Source organism: Chelonia mydas, chromosome 25 (assembly GCF_015237465.2).
Source record: "Chelonia mydas isolate rCheMyd1 chromosome 25, rCheMyd1.pri.v2, whole genome shotgun sequence".
NCBI lineage: Eukaryota > Metazoa > Chordata > Testudines > Cheloniidae > Chelonia > Chelonia mydas.
The window spans coordinates 16,063,787-16,087,696 of record NC_057858.1 but is presented as its reverse complement, the minus strand read 5'-3'; the positions used below and the strand labels follow the sequence as shown (position 1 = coordinate 16,087,696).

Sequence of the window (23,910 nt, the reverse complement as noted above, 5' to 3'; positions counted from 1 at the left end):
TTACCATGAATATTTAATTACCAAAGCCATGTTATCCCATCATACCATCTCCTCCATAAACTTATCGAGTTTAATCTTAAAGCAAGCTAGATCTTTTGCCCCCACTACTTCCCTCGGAAGGCTATTCCAAAACTTCACTCCTCTGATGGTTAGAAACCTTCATCTAATTTCTAATCTAAATTTCCTAGTGGCCAGTTTATATCCATTTGTTCTTGTGTCCACATTGGTACTGAGTTTAAATAATTCCTCTCCCTCTCTGGTATTTATCCCTCTGATATATTTATAGAGAGCAATCATATCTCCCCTCAACCTTCTTTTAGTTAGGCTAAACAAGCCAAGCTCCCTGAGTCTCCTTTCATAAGACAAGTTTTCCATTCCTCGGATCATCCTAGTAGCCCTTCTCTGTACCTGTTCCAGTTTGAATTCATCCTTCTTAAACATGGGAGACCAGAACTGCACACAGTACTCCAGGTGAGGTATCACCAGTGCCTTATATAACGGTACTAAGACCTCCTTATCCCTACTGGAAATACCTCTCCTGATGCATCCCAAGACGACATTAGCTTTTTTCACAGCCATATCGGGTTCTGGAGCTCCCAGTTAACTGTAAACCTTCTTGCTGACAAATACCAGGAATGTGTAATGCCATTAGTAATATCTAGTGCCTTCCTCACTTGAAATCTAGATCAGATTTGCCTAGAAATATTCAAATACACTTGGAAGATTAATGACAGTTGTCATTCTAAATACAGTTGTCATTCTAAATACATGACTGATCTAATGCAAGTGGTGAAGACAGGGTTTCACTTTAAAGACATTGGGTAGATTTATCCCTTCCTAGGAAATCACTTAGGTAATGTCTGCAAACTGCTTTGCAGACAGAAAGGACTATGTAAGCACCAAATATTGCTGCCATGATTAAGAATTTAGGTAAGCATATAATGGCAAGTGGCTATTACAGACCATCAAATCAACAAGAGGAGCTGGATGAGGCATTTATAAAACAAACCAATCTCCAAAGCACAAGACTAGGAAGTAATGGGAGACTTTAATTACACAGACATCTGTTAGAAAAGTAATGCAGTTGTTGGAATGTATTGGACACATTCTTGTTCCAGAAAGAGGTGGAGGTAACCAGGGGACAGTTCTTTTAGACTTGATTCTGACCAACATAGAGAAACTGGTAGCAAATCTGAAGGTGAAAGGCAATTTGGGTGAAAGTGATCATAAAATAAACTTCAGGATTCTAAGGAAAGGAAGGAGTGAGCAGTGGAATAAGGTCATGAGACTTAAAACTCCACCCCACTTTAACAAACTCAGAGAACTGGTAGGTAAGGCCCATGGCGGGGGAGAGAATTCAGGATGGCTGGCAATTTCTCAAGGAGAAAATATTAAAGGCATAACTGCAAATTATTCTGAGGCAAAGGAAAGCTGAGAAGACTAGTGAGAGGCCAATATGGGTCTCAGGAGCTCTTTATGTAGGATTCCTTTTTGAGTGTCAGGTCATTAAAGTGGAAACATAGACAAATTGCTAAGGAGGAGTACAAAGGAACAGTACAAGCATGTAGGAACAAAATGAGTTACCTGTAGCAAGGGACATAAAAGGCAGTCAGAGGGCTCTTTAAATAGGAGCAAGAGATGAATAAAAGCATAGGTTCTCTATTTTGCAGGGAAGGAGAGCTAATAAGTTAAAACTGATATCAAAGCTGAGGTGTTTAATGCCTATCTTGCCTTTGTCTGTACTAAAAGCTAATGGGGACCAAATACTCAGCACAATTAATATTAACAATAAGGGGGAAGGAAATGCAAGCCAAAATAGAGAAACAGGCTAAAGAATATTTAGATATGTGAGATGAATTTCATTGGGCCCTGCTGACTTGATTACATCTTAGGGTACTTAAGCAACCAGCTGATATAATATTGGAACTGTTACCAGCTATCTTTGAGAACTCCAGGAGGATGGGTGAGACTCTGGAGTCTTAGTGGATCACAAAGAAGATGAATCAACTATGATGCAGTTTCCAAAAAGGATAACTATTCTTGGATGTATTTACAGGAGTGTCATGTAAGACCTGAGAGGCAACTGTCCCACTCTATTGGGTCTCAGTGGAGTACTGTGTCCAATTCTATGTACTGCACCTTAGAGGCATGAATGAAACTGAGTGAGTCCAGCACAGAAAGCAACAACAATTATAAAAGGCTGAGAACCTGTCCTATGAGGAAAGGTGTAGGGGTTTGGTTTTTTCTGTTTTTTTTTTTTTTTTTAAACAAAACTGGGCATGGTTAGCCTCTAGAAAGGGGTGGGGCGAGGGGGGGAAGGAAACTAAATGGGCTTTAAATATGTTAAGGGCTGTTAGAGAACAGTTGATCACCATCCTCTTTATATGCCCACCAGAAGTAGGAACAAAAGTAATGGACTTAATTTGCAGCAACAGAGTTTTTTTAGATATTAGGAAAACCTTTCTAACTATAAATGGAGTTAAGCTCTGGAATAGCCTTCTATGGGAGTTTGTGGAATTCCCATCGTTGGAAGTTTTTTAAAAACAGGTTGGACAAACATGTCAGGGATTGTCTAGGTTTACTTGATCCTGCCACAGCACAGGGGGTTGTACTTCTAGAGGTCCCTTCTGGCTATACATTTCTGTCTTAATAAGATTTAAAAATAAAATGTGTCCCATTTGTTAAACTATACCCTGTAACACAACCCTGCCTTTCACAAGGGCTCAGGGTCTTTTCTCTCCACTGCAGAATCCTGATTATCCCACTCCCCTCACTCACTCTTTGCTAATAAGGAGTGAGAAGAAATGAGCCTTTCAACCGTGTGTCATTAACTATCATACCGTAGAACCTCAGTTATGGAACATCTTAGAAATAGAGATTGCTGGTGGTTCTGAAATGTTAGTAACTCTGAACAAAACATTACACTGGTTCTTTCAAAAGTTTACAAGTGAACACTGATTTAATATATCTTTGAAACTTTACTATGCAGAAGAAAAAAGCTACTTTCCCTTTATTTTTTTTTTTAGTAGTTTACATTTAACTCAGTACTGGGGGGGTTTGTGTCTCTGCTACTGCCTGAGTGTGTACGTTGAGTTCCAAATGAAGCAAGTGGTTGATTGTCAGCTCATAACTCAGATGTTCTACTGTACTTATGACCCCCACATTTCCATCACAACAGGATGCAAGCACCTTTCAAGATTTAAAGAAAAAACAAAACCAAAACTTCTCACAACATCCCTGTGCACTAGGCACTACTAGCTCCATTTTACAAAGGGGGAAACTAACCCGCAGAGAAATGAACTGACTTAAGTAAGGTTACACCAGGAGTCTACAGTAGAGCTGAATCAAAGTGTCCTGAGGCCTAGTCCCGTGCCTTCACCACACGCTTAGGCTGCCCTTTCCCCTACGGTGGTTCAATACCAGGCCCTATAGCTTGGGGGGAGGAACAACAACGATCTTCATCCCAACGAGGCAGCGAGCATCCTCCCTCTCTGAGATTCCACCTCAGGGCCTGCTGCTGGGCAAGGGGCTCAAAGACCCCCCAGCGACCGGCTCCCTCCCCAAAGGCTCATCCCTGCCCCGGCTGCTGAGGGGAGCTGGGGGCCTGCCCCGCTCCGAGCACTGACCCGCCGGCGCCGGATGGGGCCCAGCTTCCCCCCCGCCATAAGCCGGTTTAACTCGCCAGCTGCAGGCCGCAGCCTAGAGGCCTGTCCCCCTGCCCGGGTTTTCCCCTGGCGGGGTCCGACCACCATGAGTGGGGCGTCTGGCCCGGGCCAGGCCGGTTACCTGCTGGCTGTGGGGAATGAGCGCCGCCATCTTCCTCCCACTGACTGACTGCGGCGGGGCGGGGGGAAGGCGGAGCGAGCGCCGCCGAAGGGAGGGGGAAGGGACCAGCAGGCACCGCAGGGGACTGGTCGGGCGTGTTCTTGCTTCAGCAGGGGGCTGAGGGCGCGTGTGGCTGGACTCACTGTGCGGGTGAGGGGACTAGGAGGTCCCGCTACGATGCTGTGCAACTTCGTAACAATGAGACCGTAGCTGCTTTTATCTGAGGGTGTCAAAACATTTTACAGAATCCCCATTTGTACAGACCATTGGGGAAACAGGCTTGCCCAAGGTCAGTTGCAGAGCCAAGCGTAACAGGCAGGAATGGTGATTACCAGTCTCCACCTTCAGTCCCCAGAGAATATATTTACTTCATGGAATATACAACGACAGAGTTAAGCTTAACTAAATAAACAGGTGTTTGTTCTAACAATAAATTGGCATGTTTGTTAAAATATATTTCCACTGATAACATGAAATTCACACACAAAAGCTAAATTGGTTGAACATGCCACCCCAGGTACTTTTCAAAAATATGTTAGGGTAGGTTAAGCCTCCTTACACTTCTAAATTTTAGCTTAATCAGGTTCTACTAATCACATAAAACTGTGGCATTAGTAACTGTTTGTTCATATATTAACTGATGATTTTTTTTAATTCAAGGGTTTTTATGTACTAGAGATTCCTCTCTGTCAGCTCTTTCTTCTCCAGTCACTTTTAAACACCTTAAACCTTTAAAAGGCAATGTAGTCTAATGTACAGAACAGGTGACTGGGTGTTATGACTCCTTACTCTGGGAGGGACTCCAGCATTTGTGGCTGAAGACACTTGTCACTATTCAAAGTATAGTAAAACAAGTTAATGGTCACTACAGAAACTTCTGGTTTTCTGGTCATTGTATCAGCAACATACTGCAGGCAAAAAAAAAAACACCCCACAAAAGAGACAGCCAAATATCCTTGGGTTATTTTATCTCTCTCTGTCTCTCTAAAAGAACATTAAGATTGCATCTACTCCCACCTAGCAACTTGTCAAAGTGCTGTTGCCTCATTCCCATGACTGTCTCCTTGCCTAGCCAGTCCCCATGTCCATTCCTCAGTCACCTCATCATAGTCCCTTGGCTAGCTAGACCTAGTCCCCTACTCTGCTCTCCTCATCGAAATCAGTCATCCCCCACACCCCGCTTCTCAATCCTAGTCTTCTTGCTCAGCCAGATCATCTTCCATCACTAGGCTCCACATCTGATCTGTCTTCCCGCAACCCACTCTCACTCCCATGCTTCTCTGCTGGTTCCAGGTTCAATCTGTCTGCATTCCTTCCCCATTGGTTCCCAGGTTCATTGCCTCACCAGTCCCCCTTCAAGCTCCTTGTCCAAATCTACCATCCTCTGTTATTTCCTGTACCTCCCATCAGACCAGTACTGCTCTTGTCACTTCTGTATTAGAACCAGGCAACTTTCTCCTTCATGGTGCTTGGGCACGAGCAGGTGGAAGAGAATCTCTCTGTTCCTGTGTCATAGCAGCCTACAACGGTCAGGAGCAGCAAGTATAGAAGTCCTGCTCAACCCTGGGCTGGAGCATGCTCAATAGTACTGGAATGTTTGGATAATAACAAGTCTCTACTGAGTAAGTTTAAGATTTTGCAAAGATTTTTAACTTGGCTACATGTAGCAATTTTTTCCATAGAAATAGCAAAAGACAGATCCTGCTATGTTTGCCTGGTTATTGGGGTGTTTTCAGTAGGACAGTATAGGTTTAACTTGACAGGAGTCTGTCAAGAAAAACAAGCAGAGGGGAAAAGAATGGCTCAAGATAATATTCAGCTCTTATATAGAACTTTTCATCAGTAGATTTCAAAGTACTTTATAAAGGTCAGTATCATTATCCCCATTTTACAAATGGGGAAAACTGAGGCACAGAGCAGTGACATGGCTTGCCGAAGGTTACTCAGAGGCTAGTAGCAGAGCCAAGAAGAGAATCCTGCTCTATACATGAAGCAATATTGCCTTTACTTAGTCACTCCTCAGCAAACACTTGAGGGCTGTTAAGAGACAATGTCAGAACCACTGGCTCCGAGGACTCTGGCTTGATTGCTAGCTGAGCCTAACATTACTGGTTTTGACCAGAAGTGTCAAAGTCTAGAAATGCAGGAGAATAAAATGCCTATAACAGGGCTTAAAAGGGACACTCTTCAGGAGAGGGTTGTTCAGGAGAGCTAGGACTGAGACAAAGGAACCACTTTGAAGAAGTTAAACCTGCCTAGGTTACCGTCAGGCAATAGTAAGCCTTTAAGTTAGATAGATTTGCATGTAGACTTTTTGCTATTTTAAAATTCTTTTCTCCTAAAAGGTTTGTTCTTTCAACAAAATAAATACTTTTTTTGCTTTAAGAAAGGTGTTTCGTCATTGTATATCACTGGTCACAGACTCCGAAAGGGAAGAGCTGCAGGCTGAACTCAGTTGGACCTCCAGGGGAAGAACAGTACATACACAGGGTTCTATAGCCCAAGGCCTGGTCTAGGAGTACAAGAATTGTGAAATTCCACACCCAGAAGACATGAGGCCTTGCATGTCCAAAGGTGCACATAGAGATACTACAAAAGGGCCAGGGAAGCAGCTAGCCCTATAACTATGACAAGCATAATTACTACGGAAGTACTTCAAGTCTTCTTTAAGCCTTTGTAAAATGTTATGTAGAAACATACAACATTCCTGATCTGTGAAGTATCTTTGAAAAAAGTAATTTTTGAAAAAGCTTTTGTGATGGAGACAAGGTGGGTGAGGTAATATTTTTGATTGGACCAACTTCTGTTGGTGAGAGAGACAAGCTTTCAAGCTCTGTGTAAGCTTGAAAGCTTGTCTCTCTCACCAACAGAAGTTGGTCCAATTAAAAATATTGCCTCACCCCCCTTGACTCTCTAATATCCTGGGACCGACATGGCTACAACCCTGGATACAAATTTTGTGATGAAGGGAGAATTTAACACAATTTGCAAGTATTTTACATTAATATTAATGAAAGTATCAAAACAGTTTAGCTCCAAAGACGTTGGGTTACAAGACTTTTCACTGCGGAGGAACATACTATATGCCAACAGCATCAAGAGAAATATAATGGCCCTTCTTTTAGAGGTAATTTACCAAATCCTAACTCAAATACAAAATATGTAATTTAATATATTTTAGTAAGGTTTTTTTATTGAATTATTTCAATTCCATGTTCTATTTACAGGAAACATGTTTTCTTAATGTCTTCCTGTGCTAAAATATATATATTTAAATCTCATAAAAATGAATAGTTCTAGCAAAGTTTTATTAGAGGAAGTTTTAAATATTATTTTCAGTTAGTTATTAAGAAAACATCTGAACCTCTATACAACAAATTAGAGAAAAGCCAAACTTTAAATATTTCTCTGAAGTCTTTTAAAATAATTAAAGCTCCTCCTTCTTCAGAGTTATCCTGTTCGATTTATCCTTTCCAGATTCTTTTGGCTTTTCTACCTTCTTGTTAAACCTTTCCTTAAAACGCTTTTCTTCTTTTGCCCTTTCCCTTTTCTTTTCTTCTTCAGTCTGTTTTATGTTCATTTTCTTTTCAGGGTCCTGAAGAAATAATGAAAAGGTCAGTTCACAGTAAATATCATTTTGGGTCCAGTTCTGCCAGCTCTCTGTCTACTGAATTTACACTGAAGTCAATAGGAGGGAGTTTGCCAATAGAGGAATTGCAAGGGCCTTTATTTAGCATTGGCACCTAAACTTACTTACAGAATCATCTTTCCAAACTACCCACATAGATTATACTTTAGCATAGTTTAGTTGTTGAACTATTGGCTGTCGTCTTAAAATGGAAGATCTGCTACAAGAATACAGGGGGTCAGATTCTGTCCCTGGCCCCTATACAGCCCTCCAGCAGCAACAGGGGCTTCAACAGCCAGAGGGAAAACTGTCCCCAGGGCAGAAGTTGCATAGGGCTGACATGCTCTATGCTGCCACCGTAGCGGGCATGCTGGAAGCAGGAATAAATGTGTGGAGGAGTGACGGTAGTGTTCAGCATTATGGCTTTTCTGGGCTGCAGAGCAATCCATTTGCAGCCATAGGGAGGCTGATGTAAGGATGCGCTGGCCATGGGAGGTGGCAGAATCTGGACATTTATTCCAGAAATAACAAACCTTAAATTATTAATAACTTAGGGATAAAGTCTGAACTCAGTACAACCCTATAAAAGTCAACGGGATTGCAGGAGTTTACATGAATAATCTAATTATTATTTTGTAATTATTGAATCATAGATTACATGCCTGGCACTATTCTAGAAAAAAATATCCAAGTAAGTTCCTTGGGGCTTTAAGCAACCTTTGTGGTCTCTTGACCCTAGGCTGCTCCAAGGGCCAGAGAGGCTCCTAGCAACAAACTATTGGAGTTACTTTATTGCAGCAATGCTGTCTTGATTATCTGCAGCACTATGTGCTCTGTGACCCTTTCCCCAGCATATTCACTTCACCAGGGCTTTTGAGGGGGTCCACAGAAGGCACCCTTATGGCTGTCTTCCACAGAGTCTGCAGCAGGGGAATCCTTGCCTTGACTAGATACAGAGATTTTTAGGACCCGTTTGTACTACTCCAGCCCTTTTACCTGCAAAAAGGGGCCTGGGTGGGAGGAAGAGCTCATCCATTACCTTTGTTTCACCCCAGGTGTCATCTCCAAAGTCTTCTGCATATTGTTCATCATCTGTGATCAAGAAGTTATCAAAAATTGTTCCAGCTCTCACCTGCAATGGAAAACAAAATCACATTTTATTTATGTTCCCTATTCATAATTTTAATCTCATTCCTTTTTATTGGTTGTTACTTAATCAGGATGATATTACTGAATATTTTCCTGTACTCAGGGCCCCATGTATTCCTCAAAGTCGCTGCAGAATTTGCTAAGGAATTCACCCTTGTTACAGAACCCAAGACCTTGTCTTCACTTGTTTAAACAAAATTTGTTGGTTTAGACAGCAATTCTATTTAGGGCTGGCAAGCGATTAAAAAAATCAATCAAGATTAATCGCGACTAATCATGCTGTTAACAATAGAATACCATTTATTTTAAATATTTTTGGATGTTTACTACATTTTCAAATATACTAATTTCAATTACAACACAATACAAAGTGTATAGTGCTCACTTTATATTTTTTATTACAAATATTTGTACTGTAAACAAATTAATTTACCTCATACAAGTACTGTAGTGCAATCTCTTTATCATGAAAATTGAACTTACAAATGTAGAATTATGTACAAAAAAAACTGCATTAAAAAGTAAGACAATGTAAAACTTTAGAGCCTACAAGTCCATTCAGTCCTACTTCTTGATCAGCCAATCATTCAGACAAACAAGGTTGGTTACAATTTGCAGGACATAATACTGCCTGCTTCTTGTTTATGTCACCTGAAAGCAAGAACAGGCGTTCACATGGCACTATTGTAGCTGGCGTTGCAAGATATTTATGTGCCAGATCTGCTAAAGATTCATATGTCCCTTCATGCTTCAACCACCTTTCCAGAGGACATGCTTCCATGCTGATGATGGGTTCTGCTTGATAACGATCCAAAGCAGTGCAGACTGACGCATGTTCATTTTCATCAAGTCAGATGCCACCAGCAGAAGGTTCATTTTCTTTTTTGGTGGTTTGGGTTCTGTAGTTTCCGCATCAGAGTGTTCTCTTTTAAGACTTCTAAAAGCATACGCCACACCTCGTCCCTCTCAGATTTTGGACTGCACTTCAGATTCTTAAACCTTGGGTCAAGTGCTGTAGCTATTTTTAGAAACCTCACATCCGTACCTTCATTGCATTTTGTCAAATCTGTTGTGAAAGTGTTTTTAAAGCAAACATGTGCTGGGTCATCATCCAAGGCTGCTATAACATGAAATATATCCAGGATGTGGGTAAAACAGAGCAGGAGACATACAATTCCTCCCCCAAGGAGTACAGTCACAAATTTAATTGATCCATTTTTTTTTAAAACAAGCATCATCAGCACGTCCTCTGGAATGGTGGCTGAAGCGGCATACGAATGTTTAGCATATCTGGCATGTAAATACCTTGCAATGCCAGCTACAAAAGTGCCATGCGAATGCCTGTTCTCACTTTCAGGTGACATGGTAAATAAGAAGCTGGCAGCAGTATCTCCCGTCAATGTAAACAAACTTGTCTGTCTTAGTGATTGGCAGAATAAGAAGTAGAACTGAGTGGACTTGTAGGATCTAAAGTTTTACACTGTTTTGTTTTTGAGTGCAGTTATGTAACCAAAAAAAATCTGCATTTGTAAGTTACACTTTCATGATAAAGAGATTGCACTTCAGTACTTGTATGAGGTGAATTGCAAAATAGTTCATTTTGATTATCATTTTTACAGTGCATGTATTTGTAATCAAAAATATAAAGTGAGCACTGTGCACTTTGTATTCTGTGTTGTAATTGAAATCAATATTGAAAATGTAGAAAAACATTCAAAAATATTTAATACATTTCAATTGGTATTCTAAGGTTATAAATGTGATTAATCGTGATTAATTTGAGTTAATTGCATGAGTTAACTGTGATTGACAGCCCTAATTCTATTACTTGACTTGTCCACAATAGCTTAAGCCATGTTCAAGCATAGTTGTTAAAGTGGATTAATCATACCGTCTATGTAGAAGAGGTCCTCCTTGCTCTTGCCCTCCCCCTCTAGACTTTGCTTCTCAAATCTTTTGTATAGGAATATCCTAATTTTCAAATGTACATTGCAAATAGAGCACCTGCAGCTTCTACTGTGTTCAGCGGGAATTGAGGTTGCTTAATACCTCTGAAAATCAGGGCAATAATTTATACCTCACCTATCTTTGTTTGTTTATCCTTCTCTTCTCCCTGCACTGTTTACATTTAACTTTTTTTAAATGAATATAGTAAACAAAAAAAACCCTATATATTGTTTCTGCCTTGACATCTGTATAAAAAAGGTACTATATTCAATCAATTTTTTTTTAAATCAGACAATCTACTTAGAAAAAGTTCTCATATACAAAAATGACTTGGCTGAGACGGTGCAGTCACTGAAATACATAGTATAGCTATAGAAATAAACTCAATTATGTTAAAATGCTTCCACTTTGTCTTTCTCTTAATCAGTTTAAAATAACTTGTAGGTCTGGTATTATATAAAAATTAAATGAATAAACAGCTGAGAAACAGAATGCTTAAAGTTAACTCAGACAAAAATGTTTTTAAGCAATGTCATGAACTGATAGCAAACTATCACTTTGATAGAGGTGATAAAAACACCCAGAAAAACAGAACAAGTACTTTGGATTGTGTAAGGCAAGGGGCTCAGTGATCAGTAGGAATTCCAATGGAAATTATATTTCAGGGGTGGCTGAACTGCAGTTTGCGAGACCTATGTGGCTCTTTTACAGTTAAAGTGCAGCTCGCAGAGATCCACCCCTTCCTCTCCCCCTACCAGACAGGGTGGGGCGGAGGGGCCCTCAGGGCTTCTGTCTTGCTGTGGGGTGGTGGGGCTAGGAGCTTCTTCCCAACAGGGAGGGGCGTCTCAGGGCTTCAGCCCTGTGGGAGATGCCTGCCAGGGCTTAAGACCCCACTCCCCAAAGGGCTAAAGCCCTTAGGCCCACCACCCCACTGCAGGGCAGAAGCCCCGAGTCCTGGCAAACACATCTGGTTCTCAAACTTCTGAAGATTATCGTATGCAGCTCAGAGGGTCAGTAAGTTTGGCCACCCCTGTTGTATTTAAAAGAATGGAGCTCTTGAATAAAAGATTGAACTGTTTTTAACAAAAATATTCTGATTTCTTTTACCACTGTATCTATCTATCTATCTATCTATCTATGGGTTTAAAAGACATTTGTGACCAACTATGCTCCCAGGTTAAAACCAAGTTATAAAATCCTCAAAATTAGTTTTAATACAAAACTTAATAAAACACATACTTCATCAGTGTTTATAAAATTATAAATTGAGAAGAACAGTTTATGTCCCTCATTTGTTAGCACATCTGGAGATAATTATGATTCAAACAAATGGCTAAAAATACCTATTGAAATGAGGGCACGTTGAAAATATAGGCATGATCTAACTCCCAACTCAGTAGATGATGTGTATATGCAAGGGCAGAACATACTGATGCATAGTTAAGGACAGGAAGCTCTTTCATTTCCAGTTTCTGTAATAATTAAAAACAACTCACCTGCCAAAGGTCTAGTCCAATGATGCTAATGTTTTCATAGCTATAGATATTGAAGTCTGGTGAGTAGTTTGGGTTTTCAATCTGTGGACAGGGCCAAACTCCTTTATAATTTGGGTTATCAATTTTCCTTGGTTTCCATTCACCCTGTAACAAACCACATGTTCTGAATACTATCACCAAAAGAATAGTCAACTGGAACATGTTATGCATAAATAGAATGATTTATACTCTGTATAATGGATTCTTGATCAGAGGAGGTTGCCATTCTCCATTTGTTGCATTATCCCAATCTTCAGGTTTCTCAGCAGTAGTATCCAGAATGTATTCAGGTTCATCCCAATCCTTTAAAAATATCCAGAAGATAAAGGAAGTAAAATTATCTGGGCTTTATATTTGTACCATGAGGCAAGATGCCATATTGTTTCCCCAACCAATTCAGCTGTGAAAGATTTTTTTTATCATATAATTTTAATAAACAGATCTTTTCAGGAAAAGGAAACCCTCACATACTGACTAATTCAGTAGATATCAAGGTGCTCTTTGCATAATCTGGACAAAAAGGGAAAACTAGAAAATGAATATTAAAATTTATATTTAGAACCTTGATTTATTGTTAAAGCTTGGGGTGGCCTAGTGTAGTGTTAGGCAATGCCAAATCAGAGATTTGGATTCAATCTCTTGTCCTGGTCATTTGTGTCCTGAATTGTCAGAAGTTGGGCTTGCTGGAAGGGGCTTTTGATTAAATCCTAACCTCATTATGCATGTTTACCCAATCAGAACCTTTGAAGATTGCTCATATAAGCAGGCTAACAGAGGGTTAATTGTTTGGGGCTGTAATTAACATAAGGCAACTCACTGTAGGTCTAATCCAAAACACATGAAAGGCAATCTGATCCTCTCCTCATATAAGCAACCCTCATCATCTTGTCATGTAATTTTTCAAATGACAAGAAATTTCAGTTACTAACATAGTGTATATATCTAAGGAATGGATGGGGCACGTTCTGTTAGCCTTGATAACAGGCCAACTTTGGTACAGAGATGTGCAGCAGTGGAGCTGGATATCTCCAAATTTAGGGTCCTTGCAAAGCACTTCTGAGTTAAATAATCGTATTTTCACGACATGCAGCTGCTATGCACAGAGAACACCTTGACCCAGAGAAGTTTCTCCAGGTTCAATTTCACTGTGTACTGGAAGTAGCTCTACCTGATGATATGAACAGTAGTAACAAATCTGTGTTCAATTATAATGAAATAATCAGATATTTCTGACATTTATGTGCTTCCTCAAAAATACAGGACAGAGGAATATTCAGGAAAAAGAAACCACCTCAGGCTTGACATCATTGGGATCAGCAATTTGGGGTACATCATCCCAATCCTTGGGTTTCTTTGCTGTAGGATCATTTATTTTCCTTGGTGGCAAGAAATCCCAATCATCTTCTAAGGTGCCTGATTCAATTATTTCGTTATCAATTTTTACTTCATAAGTCTGATCTGGTCTTAAAATCAGTGTATACAAATGAGTGAATCCATCAACCTATAAATTTTAAAGAAAGGAAGTTAAATGTTTTCTGCGCCATTTAGAAGTATCACTAAAACATGTAGGTTTTAGAACCAGTTTTGCATCAGAATCACATTACTGCAGAAAATCCATTATAAACAGGCTCAAACAAAAAAAAAACCTCGCAAGGACTTTTATACTGGCTAAACATGAAAAGTTATTTATACAAAAAGCAATCTACTTTGCCAGCAATCTTGTACGTTTCCTCTGCTATTTTTGAATATATATATGTTTGAATAACAGCTTTCTCCCTTTTTAGCCATTTTCTCATGCTTAGACTTGCAGTAAAGACATAACACTTTGTGAATGGCATCTTAAATCTTGCCTTTGAAATGCCTGTCGTCATAAATTTGGCATTAAGAGTTGTTTGCAGGATTATGCAAGATAAAAAAGTTTAATTACAAATCTTTAAGTCAAGAAATATATCTGATCATTTTGAAAAAGCAGCAAGAGAAAAAGGTAACCGAGTCTACATTTTAAATGTGAAACATCTGAACTTTTTCCCCTTTGTGAAAGTCTCTGTCTTGACTCTAAATTAAATGGCATGAAGGGGCAGGAGGGAAAGCTTTGAACTGTTACTGGCTTACTCTTCTGTGTGGCAGTCAGAGCAGCACTGATGGAGTCCAAAGTAAGCACTGTCTATCCCGGCTTGGCCATAGGAAGAGTTATAATATAGAGAGCATAAGGTGGATAGTGATGGAAAGGGCATATAAAACAACCACAATCCAAAAATACCTTACTAATTTATATCCCAGACAAAAACAAAGTTAAGGTTAAGGTTGAAAGTACATATCAGTAAGTTAAGGGTGAAAAACATTACAGGGATGTTGTAACTATACCAAAAGAAAGCATTACAAATCCAGGAAATTCAGTTAAGGTTACACTTAGAAATTCAAACGTTAAACTAGGAAATGCACAATATAAGATTCTAAAGCAACCTGAAGTCTGCCCTGTAGTGATGCCATGTGATAACCATACAACAAGAGTAAATCATTTTAATGTTTGTAGTCCAAAATTAGATTAAATTAATTTTAAGACTTTAGATTTTTTTTTTTTTTCATATAAAAGTCAGTGGTTCTCAATCTTTCCAGACTACTGTACCCCTTTCAGGAGTCTGATTTGTCTTGCATACCCCAAGTTTCACCTCACTTAAAAGCTACAGGGGGCCCTGCGAAGCTAAAATACATGCTTCAGCCTCCGCTGGGGCTTGGGCTGAAGAATATAATTTAGCTTTGCAGGGCTGCCTATGGCATTGCCTTGCTTGCCACCCCCTAATGCCAGCCCTGCACTTGCAACTCCCCTAAGCCCCATCCTATGACCCTGCTGGGGAGGGGGGTCACAATCCTCCAGGTTGTGAAACATTGATCTAGATGAGTTGGTGTACCCCTTGGAAGACCTCTGTGTACTCCCAGGGGTAAGCGCACCTGTCATAAATATAAAGGGAAGGGTAAACATCTTTAAAATCCCTCCTGGCCAGAGGAAAAACCCTTTCACCTGTAAAGGGTTAAGAAGCTAGGATAACCTCGCTGGCACCTGACCAAAATGACCAATGAGGAGACAAGATCCTTTCAAAAGCTGGAAGGGGGGAGAAACAAAGACTCTCTCTGTCTGTGTGATGCTTTTGCGGGTTCAGAACAGGAATGGAGTCTTAGAACTTAGTAAGTAATCTAGCTAGATATGCGTTAGAGAACAGGAATCTACATTCCATTCAGCACAGCTTATTTTCTCAGTCATTTAAAGAAAACAGAATCTAACGCATATCTAGCTAGATTACTTACTAAGTTCTAAGACTCCATTCCGGTTCTGAACCCGCAAAAGCATCACACAGACAGAGAGAGCCTTTGTTTCTCCCCCCTTCCAGCTTTTGAAAGGATCTTGTCTCCTCATTGGTCATTGTAGTCAGGTGCCAGCGAGGTTATCCTAGCTTCTTAACCCTTTACAGGCGAAAGGGTTTTTCCTCTGGCCAGGAGGGATTTTAAAGGTGTTTACCCTTCCCTTTATATTTATGACAGCACCCCTGGTTGAGACCCACTGATATAAGTGATGTAAGCTTGGAGGAGCATATGCTGTATTTTGCAAACACAAGAATGAGGTTGAAGCCCTGCTTTAAATGCAAAATGGAACTCAAACTTAACTACTGAGTTGTAACTAGTGCCTCCATAAGGCGTTTAATATGACAGATCTTTAAATTATTATTTAGTGAGAGTGCCTCTTTAAAGTTATCTAAATGCAGCTATTAGGTGAATTTTAACATAACTAATTTCAGGAATTTCAACAATCTTTAAAACTTTTATATTCTACAATTTACCTTGCATCGGATTCGTTTCTTCATTGGATGAGGTTTACTCTTATAATTTAAAATAACATGGACTTTCCTTGTTTCAGATCCACAAATATCTGGTCCTACAAAAGATTTCATACTGTCTATTCTTAACTTCTTTATACATACAGTTAGCTTATCTCATGTCTTTTTTTTTTTTTTTTTAATGCCAATAGACAGCCCTCAATTCCACATGCCGCTTGATGGATTCCCATTTTTGCTTGCATTGCTTCTCTTCCAATCTCTAGACCTGCCTCAAAATTATATTCTGATTTTACTAACCAAACACTGTTTTAGGGTTTGATTCTCCTGCAGTCCTAATACAGGCAAAAATCATATAGAAATCCACTACCAACTGCAGTTACCCATAGTTCTATAAATATGTATTATGATATAGGCTATCTGTGTGACAGACTGGCTATTCAGCTGATAAGTCTTTGGACTAAAGTTTACTCTGAGATACACAAGTCCAATTCCCAATTAATGGGAGTTACATGTGAATATATGAGGTGTAGCGGAGTGGTCACCCGCTCCTGCCCTGAAGGGCTTGAAATCAGCCCTGGGAGCAGGCTTAGGCTGTGAGAGGGCTGCTGCTAGGGAAAGCAGCAAGCCTCGGCTGATTGGGGAAACAGCCACAGCTATGGCCCTGCCCCAATCAGGGCCCAGCCAGCCTTTATAAGAGGGCAGTGGGCCAGGAGGCCACAGTCTGTCTGTTGAGAGGGAGGGGCCTGACTGCTGGGAGCTGAGCAGGGTACCTAAAGTGGAGCAGGGCTAGGGAAATGCCAGAGGAGCTGGAGAGCTCTGGCCTGAGAAACCCCCAGGCTGCAGGCCTTGATGAAGGCCTAGGAAAAGGGTACCGGGGTTGCAGAGGGCAGCCCAAGGGTAGGCTGAAGCAGCAGCTCTAGACCCTCCTTGCCAATGATGAGTGGCAAGTATACTGCAGTCTGCCCCAGGGAGCAGGGGCTAGATGGTGACTGACAGTAGCAAAGACTGAGGTGAGGTGGGGATAGAGTGGGGATTCCCCGGGGGGTGGGGAAGACCCAGATCTGTGGAGGTACTGCCAGGGGGCAGCATCCCGGTGTGGAAGGGGCACTGGGGTCCGGGAGGGACTCGGGGCCCAGGGGCAAGTGGGACACCAGCCTTCAGAGGGCACTCCAGAGGCTGGAAACGCTAATTCCCTGGACAACCAGCAGGTGCCGCCGCAGGGGTGAGTCCCGCCCTGTCACATGAGGGCAAATTTTGGACCATCATTGGGATTACCAAAAGCCCTATGACTGAAATAATCTTACTGGACATTTGGCTTAATTCTAAAAACACTCATTTGTGTCCCTTAATCAGTTAAGAATGTTAAATCATTTCTAATTTCAATTTGTATTTTGACAATTTATGCTTAAAAATATCTGAACCACAGAGGTGCTGAATTGCTGACCAGTCACAGGATTTTAATCTTATTAGGGAAGTCTTGTATTAAATCTTTTGCTGTACCAGTTCTAGATCTGTCTTTGAAGAACTGTGCAGCTATTGTGACAATATTTTAGCAATGCACATGTAACTAAACTCACCAAACATAATGTAATACTGTGAATCTCCACTCATATTTTTCTGATCCAAGTTTGAGGAAAAGATCTTAACATATCCACCACCACAATCTATCTTCTGCTCATGTTTTACTGTGTACTGAATGACCAGAGATCTTCCTTTATTGCTAAACGGTTTAAATCGTGATGAAATGGCATAAAATTTAGAATTTTCACTAGTTTGCAGACCTATAAAAACATTAATATTTGCATATGGTAACACAATACTTATGTTTTGTTTTCATCTGCTATTAATAAAATCATAAATTTTAATTACATTAGAATAAGAATGCAGGACCTCTCTGAAAGGCAAATAAATTAACATTGATTTAAAAAAATCTATCAACTGGATGTTTGCAAAAAACTCATGGATTCAGCTTTCTTCATTTCAATTGAAAGTAGGGGACAAGTCCTCCTGTCATTTACACTGTTATACATTTGGAGTAATTCTGTGGCACTAAACTTACTTTGGCTTTACAACACTGTAATCAACAGTAGAATTTAGCCTTATCATATTCCTCACCAAATTAATGCTAGACGTACTAAAATCAGCCAATTTTAAACATTGACAAAACATCACATGCAAAAAAATGACTTAACCAGACACAGTTTTAAATGAAATCACAAAAACCAGTTAGCACTTAATATATGTGAATTAATAATTTGTGTAAAAAAAACAAACAGCAAAACATGTTTTTAATTTGTATCATAAGTGATCCATAAACATGAGGAAATCTTTGAGGGGGTAAACAAATGGGGGGAGAAGGGTGATCCAGTGGATATAGTGTACTTGGACTTTCAGAAAGCCATTGACAAGGTCCCTCCCTCACCAAAGGCTCTTAAGCAAACTAAAAAAAGAAAAGGAGGACTTGTGGCACCTTAGAGATTAACAAATTTATTTGAGCATAAGCTTTTGTGAGCTACAGCTCACTTCATCAGATGCATTCGGTGGAAAAAGCAAACTAAGAAGTCATGAGATAAGAGGGAAGGTTCTCTCATTGAAAAGTGGTAAATAGTAGGGTCCCCCAAGGGATCTGTATGGGACCACTGCTGTTCAATGTATTCGTAAGTGATCTGGAGAAAGGGGCAAATAGTGAGGTGGCAAAATTTGCAGACGATACAAAACGACTCAAGAGAGTTAGGTCCAAAGCTGACTGTGAAGAATTAGAGAGGAATTTCACAAAACTGGTTGACTAGGCCACAAAATGGCAGATGAAATTCAATGTTGATAAATGCAAAGTAATGCACATGGAGAAAAAAATAATCCTAACTGTACAGTACATACAAAATGATGGGGTCTAAATTAGCTGTTACCACTGAAGAAAGAGAGATCATGGAGTCATTGTGGATTGTTTGCTGACAACTACTCAACATGCAGCAGCCGTCGAAAAAGCTAACTGACTATTAGGAACCATTAAAAAACAGATCGATATTTTCTCTCTTATATCTTAACACCACTAATATATATATTAAAAAAATTCATGGTATGCCTACACCTTGAATACTGTATGTGCAGTTTTGGTCACCCAATCTCAAAAAAGATATTCGAATTGGAAAAAGTAAAAGAATAGCAACAAAAATGCTTAGGGGTATGGAACAGCTTCCATATGAGGAGAGATTAAAAAGACTGGGACTGTTCATCTTAGAAAAGAGATGACAAAGGAGGGATGTGATAGAGGTCTATAAAGTCACAAATGGTATGGAAAAAGTGAATAAGGAAGTGTTTACCCCTTCCCATAACACAAGAACCAGGGGTCACCCTATTAAATTAATAGGCAACAGGTTTAAAACAAATGAGGAAGTACTGCTTCACACAATGCAGAGTCAACTTGTGGAACTCAATGTCAGTGGATGTTGAGAAGGCCAAAACTATAACTGGGTTCAAAAAAGAATTAGGTAAATTCATGGAGGATAGGTTCATTAATGGCAATTAGCCAAGATGATCAGGGATACACCACCATATTTTGGTGTTCCTAGGGTGACCAGATGTCCCAATTTTGGGGGCTTGCTTTTTTTTTAAAATATATGCGCCTATTACCCACTCCACCCCCTGTCCTGATTTTTTTACACTGGCTATCTGGTCACCCTAGGTGTTCCTAAACCTGTGACTGCCAGACAGAGGATGGATCATTCAATAAATTGTCCTGTTCATTCCCTCTGAAGCATCTGGCACCGTCCACTGTCAGAAAACATGATACTGGGCTAGGTGGACCCTTGTTCTGACCCAGTATGGCCATTCTTATGTTTTCCTTCTATGGTACCTATCTTAGATGTTTCTGTCATTCTAGTATGTAAGCACTTTGTGGATTTCACGTAAGCCTTATAATGGCTTATATGAAACTCCTCAGTTTTATTTATGAGCTCTCTAAATGTGCTGAGAATGCATGTGAGTTTATATTACTTATTTTTATATATTTATATTACCAGAGGACTTACATACCCTAGTCATGGACCAGGACCCCGTTGTGCTAGGTGCTATATAAACACAGAGCAAAAAAGATGGTCCATGCCCCAAAAAGCTTACAATCCAAATCTAAGAGGAGAGACAACAGATGGCCACAAACAGAGGAATACAAGGAGACAATATTGGTCAGCATGATAGGCGGTGGTATCAGCACACGAGCAGCCTAACCATTGTCAAGTTTTTTGTAGGCATCACAGCAAAGGAGAGTTTTGAGGAGGGTTTTTAAAGTGGATAATGAGGTGGCTTTGCAGATGTTTATACAAGTACTTCCCAAGCATGAGGGGGAGCATGGGATAAAACCCCAACGTGCTTATTTAAAAATTTAACAGGTGGGTGATGGAGGCTGTCATCATGGGCCAATCAGAAGTGAGAGTCAATAGCTTGATAGTGAATGAGATGATAGGTAGAGCTCATACAGAATATGCAGGGCCTGAAAAGTGAAAATAAGCAACTTATATTTTATGTGACTGAGATGGGGAGCCAGTGGACGGTTGACATGATCAAAACAATGGGGTAAATAACATTATCTTTATTGCAGCTTTCTGAATGGAGATGAGCAGGGCAACACTACATTTGTTAAGGAAACTGCAGTAATCAAGACACAAGATGAGAGCTTAGACAAGAGTTTTAGCTGTGTGGATGTATCTTAGCTATATTATGCAGAAAAAAATCAGTAAGATTTAGCTTGGATGTGAAGACCTACAGAGAGATCCATACAGAAGATGATATCCAGGCTAGGGGTCTGAGTGAGTGACAGACAGGATGTTGTCACCATCCACAGTGATCAAGAAAGGAGATAGAAGGAATGGCATGGATGAAAGATTAGGAGCTTTGCTTTAGCCATGTTGAGCTTGATCTGATATCTAGACATCAACAAGGAAATGTCAGAGAAACAGATTGAGATTTTAGTTTGTACAGGAGATAAAGATGGAGTAGAGAAGTAGATCTGAGAGTCACCAGATGGAGTTGAATTTATGTTTGCAGATAAGATTACTCAAAGATCAGGTGTAGAGGGAGAAGTGAAGGAGACCAAGGGCAGAGCCCTCTGGAAACCCCGCATAAAGTTGGAAGGTGAATGAGGAGAATCATCTGAAGGACACAATGAATAAAGAGATTAGAGAGGTAGGAAGAGAACCAGGGAGAAGACAGTCATGGAAGCCAAGGGAGGACAAGATTTCAAGAACAACATGTCAATTATTAACAATGTATGCAGTCCTAATAACACATTTTAAATGAAATGCACAAACCTTTATCTCTGACTGCATCTCCATAAAACTTTCCAGCTGTTAGTCTAAATTTCCCATAATTGGATTTATATTGAGAATTCATCCATCTGTCTTGCCATTTAGCTGTTAAATAATATTAAATATTAGTAATCTGATACCAATAGAAACATTTAGGCCACTAAATAAATTAAAATGACACAGACAAGGTCTCTTTCAAATTTTAAAACTTTTTGAAACATACTTTTATATACAAAAACTCCTCAGAAGTTTGAAAATGAAATCTGTTCCGTTACTCATTATTACCTTTTGTTATAGAGTAAATGAATCATAGAATTGTAGGCCTGGAAGGGACCTCAGGTGGTCATCTAATCCAGTCCCCTGCACTCGTGGCAGAAGAATAATGGACTGTTCACACTAACTTTTTTTTAAAGCATTTATTTCAGGGGAAGAAAGGTGAAACTACTTATAAAGAATTGAGTGAAATTTTGAAAGCAAAAAAAGTGGGGGCAAATCTTGATAGGCCCCAACTATCAAGGGGTAAAAGTGTCTTCAGCAACTTCTCAAAGGGCCAGAAGTGACAGATCTGGTCTCCCAGTGAAGTGGATCTGAACTGAACAAAGCAGAACACCATGAGGTGTATTCAGGACAGGAGGCTGCTTAATAGGGTGGTGTGGAACACAAGTTTGCTGCCTCTAATCTGCAGCCAGTACATCCTGTACAATAACCGCTTCAGACTCCGTGTGCTGAGAAGGGCTGAACTAAGTTACCTATTTATCCAGGACCTCTCTGAGTCCCAGACTCTTCCCATATTCCCTAGGAATCACTCCTTTCTAAAAACTTCTCCCCAACCTGGGGTTCTCCGGTCACCCAGCAGGAATTGCACCCCCAACTCTCATGGCCTTAGAAATTCCTCAACCCTTTAATTAGGGTTGGCAGGTGTCCAGTTTTTGAGTGGTACACCTGGTCGAAAAGGGACCCTGGCAGCTCCGGTCAGCACCGCTGACCAGGCCGCTAAAAGTCCAGTCAGCAGTGCAGCGGGACTATGGCAGGCTCCCTGCCTGCCCTGGCTCCACAGAGTTCCCGGAAGTGGCCGGCATGTCCCTGCGGCCCCTAGGTGAAGGGGCGATCATAGGCGCTGACTCTGTGGGTGCTCTGGGGCTGGAGCACCCACAGGGAAAAATTAGTGGGTGCTCTGCATCCTCCCCTGAGCATGCTGCATCCCCGCTCCTCCACCTACATCCCAATGCTTGCTGCGGCCAAACAGCTGTAGCAAGCTCTGGGAGGAAGGGGGGAGGAGCACAAACATGGCGCACTCAGGAGAGGAGGCGGGGAAGAGGTTGGGCCGGGGCAGGGATGGAATAGAAGTCAGCACCTAAGGGGGCGATCAGGGAAGCTCCGTGCACTGCCCCCACCCTGCGTACTGGCTCCGCACCTCCCATTGGCTGGGAATCCTGGCCAATGGGAGCTGCAGGGGTGGCACCTACAGGCACGGGCAGCACACACCATGCAGAGCCTCCCACTTGCCCCATGCCTAAGAATCAGACATGCCATCCGCTTCTGGGGGCAGCGCAGAGCCAGGGCAGGCAGGGAGCCTGCCTTAGCCCTGCTACTCTGCCAACTGGGAGGCACCTGAGGTAAGCACTGCGTGGCGGGAGCCCAAACCCCCACCCCACCCCTGGCCCAGATTGGAACCCCCTCCTTGAGCCCAGCCCTGAGCCCACTCCCACACACCAAACCCCTTGGCCCCAGCCCAGAGACCCCTCCTGCTTCCCTAATCCCTGGCTCCACACCAGAGTCTGCACCCCCAGCTAGAGCCCTCATCCTCTCCTGCACCCCAACCCCCTGCCCCAGGCTGAAGCCCCCTCACGCACACCTAACCCCTCATTTCTAGCCCCACACCAGAGCCCTCACTCCCTCCCACAGCAGCCCCAGCCCAGTGAAAGTGAGTGAGGATCGGGGAGAGTGGGTGATGGACAGGGGGAATGGAGTGAGGTGGAGGGTGGGGTCTCAGGAGTGAGGCAGGGCAAAGGTATTCAGTTTTGTGTGATTAGAAAGTTGGCAACCCTACCCTTAATCGCTCTCAGAAATTCCCTTTCCCCTCAGGACTTGCATACCACAGTGAGCTGGGGGGCGTCAAGGGGCACTTTCCCACTGCCCCTACCCCACACAGGTTCATCTCCACCTATCAACCCAACCTCTTGGACACACTCCCCTTTCCTCACAGGACTCCCCCAGGCTCTCCCCATCCTCTCGCCGATCTCCACCGGACTCCCTCCTCGGTCACCTCCATCCATAAACTGCTCCCGGAAATACACGACGGCGTGGGCGGCGCTGACCGCTGCCCAGAAGAGTAGGGCGAGGCCCAAGGGCCCCATTTCTAGGCCGATCCCGCTTTCCCCCCGCAGGGAAGCCGTCTTCGCCGGAGCAGCCCGGGAACCACTGTAACCGAACCAAACGCCGTCGCCAGCTAACCCTGCCCGTTGCCCGCCCCGCCCGGCCTCGCGCCTCAGGGCGAAGTCACAGTTGATTGGTCCTTGCCCTCGCGCCAATTTGGCGCTGTTTGATTCGTATTCTCGCGCCTCCTGGTGGAGAGGGCTCTGATTGGTTTAGAGCCGTGAAGGAGCGCGAACTGTCCGGCGCCTCCTGCCGGTCCGGCCCGCCCACTTCCGGCCGTAATGTGTGCCGGGACTTGTAGTCTGCGCTGAGCCACACGC

The 23,910-nt window shown here is 41.8% G+C and overlaps 2 protein-coding genes across 18 annotated transcripts in view; both read right to left on the bottom strand.

The window, feature by feature from the left end:
* The window catches only part of EPS15L1 (epidermal growth factor receptor pathway substrate 15 like 1), an 82,088-nt gene extending 78,204 nt beyond the window's left edge, over positions 1 to 3,884 (bottom strand). For 11 of the 15 annotated variants that reach the window (XM_037886062.2, XM_043535725.1, XM_037886065.2 and 8 more), the window contains exon 1: positions 3,787 to 3,884. In XM_037886062.2, coding sequence (XP_037741990.1) covers positions 3,787 to 3,816 — 30 coding nt within the window. In that variant the 5' untranslated portion in view covers positions 3,817 to 3,884. Of the gene's footprint in view, positions 1 to 3,626; positions 3,681 to 3,786 lie in introns of those variants that run through there. The other 4 variants (XM_043535722.1, XM_043535717.1, XM_043535724.1 and 1 more) reach the window with 1 other exon arrangement.
* A 3,116-nt stretch (positions 3,885 to 7,000) lies between these two features.
* On the bottom strand, positions 7,001 to 23,866 carry CALR3 (calreticulin 3). Of its 3 annotated transcripts, none has more exons than XM_037886079.2 (9): positions 23,674 to 23,866; positions 21,218 to 21,322; positions 17,492 to 17,695; positions 15,918 to 16,012; positions 13,376 to 13,585; positions 12,274 to 12,387; positions 12,046 to 12,189; positions 8,493 to 8,585; positions 7,001 to 7,420 (listed from the first exon to the last, which is right to left on the bottom strand). In XM_037886079.2, the coding sequence occupies exons 2-9, from the start codon at positions 21,297 to 21,299 to the stop codon at positions 7,253 to 7,255; spliced, it is 1,110 nt and encodes a 369-aa protein (XP_037742007.1). In that variant the 5' UTR covers positions 21,300 to 21,322; positions 23,674 to 23,866; the 3' UTR covers positions 7,001 to 7,252. The 3 variants fall into 3 exon arrangements, with proteins under 3 accessions (XP_037742007.1, XP_027690069.1, XP_043391748.1); XM_027834268.3 differs by lacking the exon at positions 23,674 to 23,866 and adding an exon at positions 23,481 to 23,661 and having other exon boundaries at positions 21,218 to 21,319; XM_043535813.1 differs by lacking the exon at positions 17,492 to 17,695 and having other exon boundaries at positions 21,218 to 21,319; positions 23,481 to 23,863.
* Positions 23,867 to 23,910: the final 44 nt, after the last annotated feature.

Excerpts from the sequence above, each read along its gene's own strand:
- CALR3 (XM_027834268.3), bottom strand. The coding sequence starts at position 23,571 with ATGGGGCCCTTGGGCCTCGCCCTACTCTTCTGGGCAGCGGTCAGCGCC. Across the intron at positions 17,696-21,217 it reads AGATGCAGTCAGAGATAAAG|GTCTGCAAACTAGTGAAAAT; the intron begins GTTTGTGCATTT and ends ATGTTTTTATAG. Across the intron at positions 12,388-13,375 it reads CCAATGATGTCAAGCCTGAG|GATTGGGATGAACCTGAATA; the intron begins GTGGTTTCTTTT and ends ATATTTTTAAAG.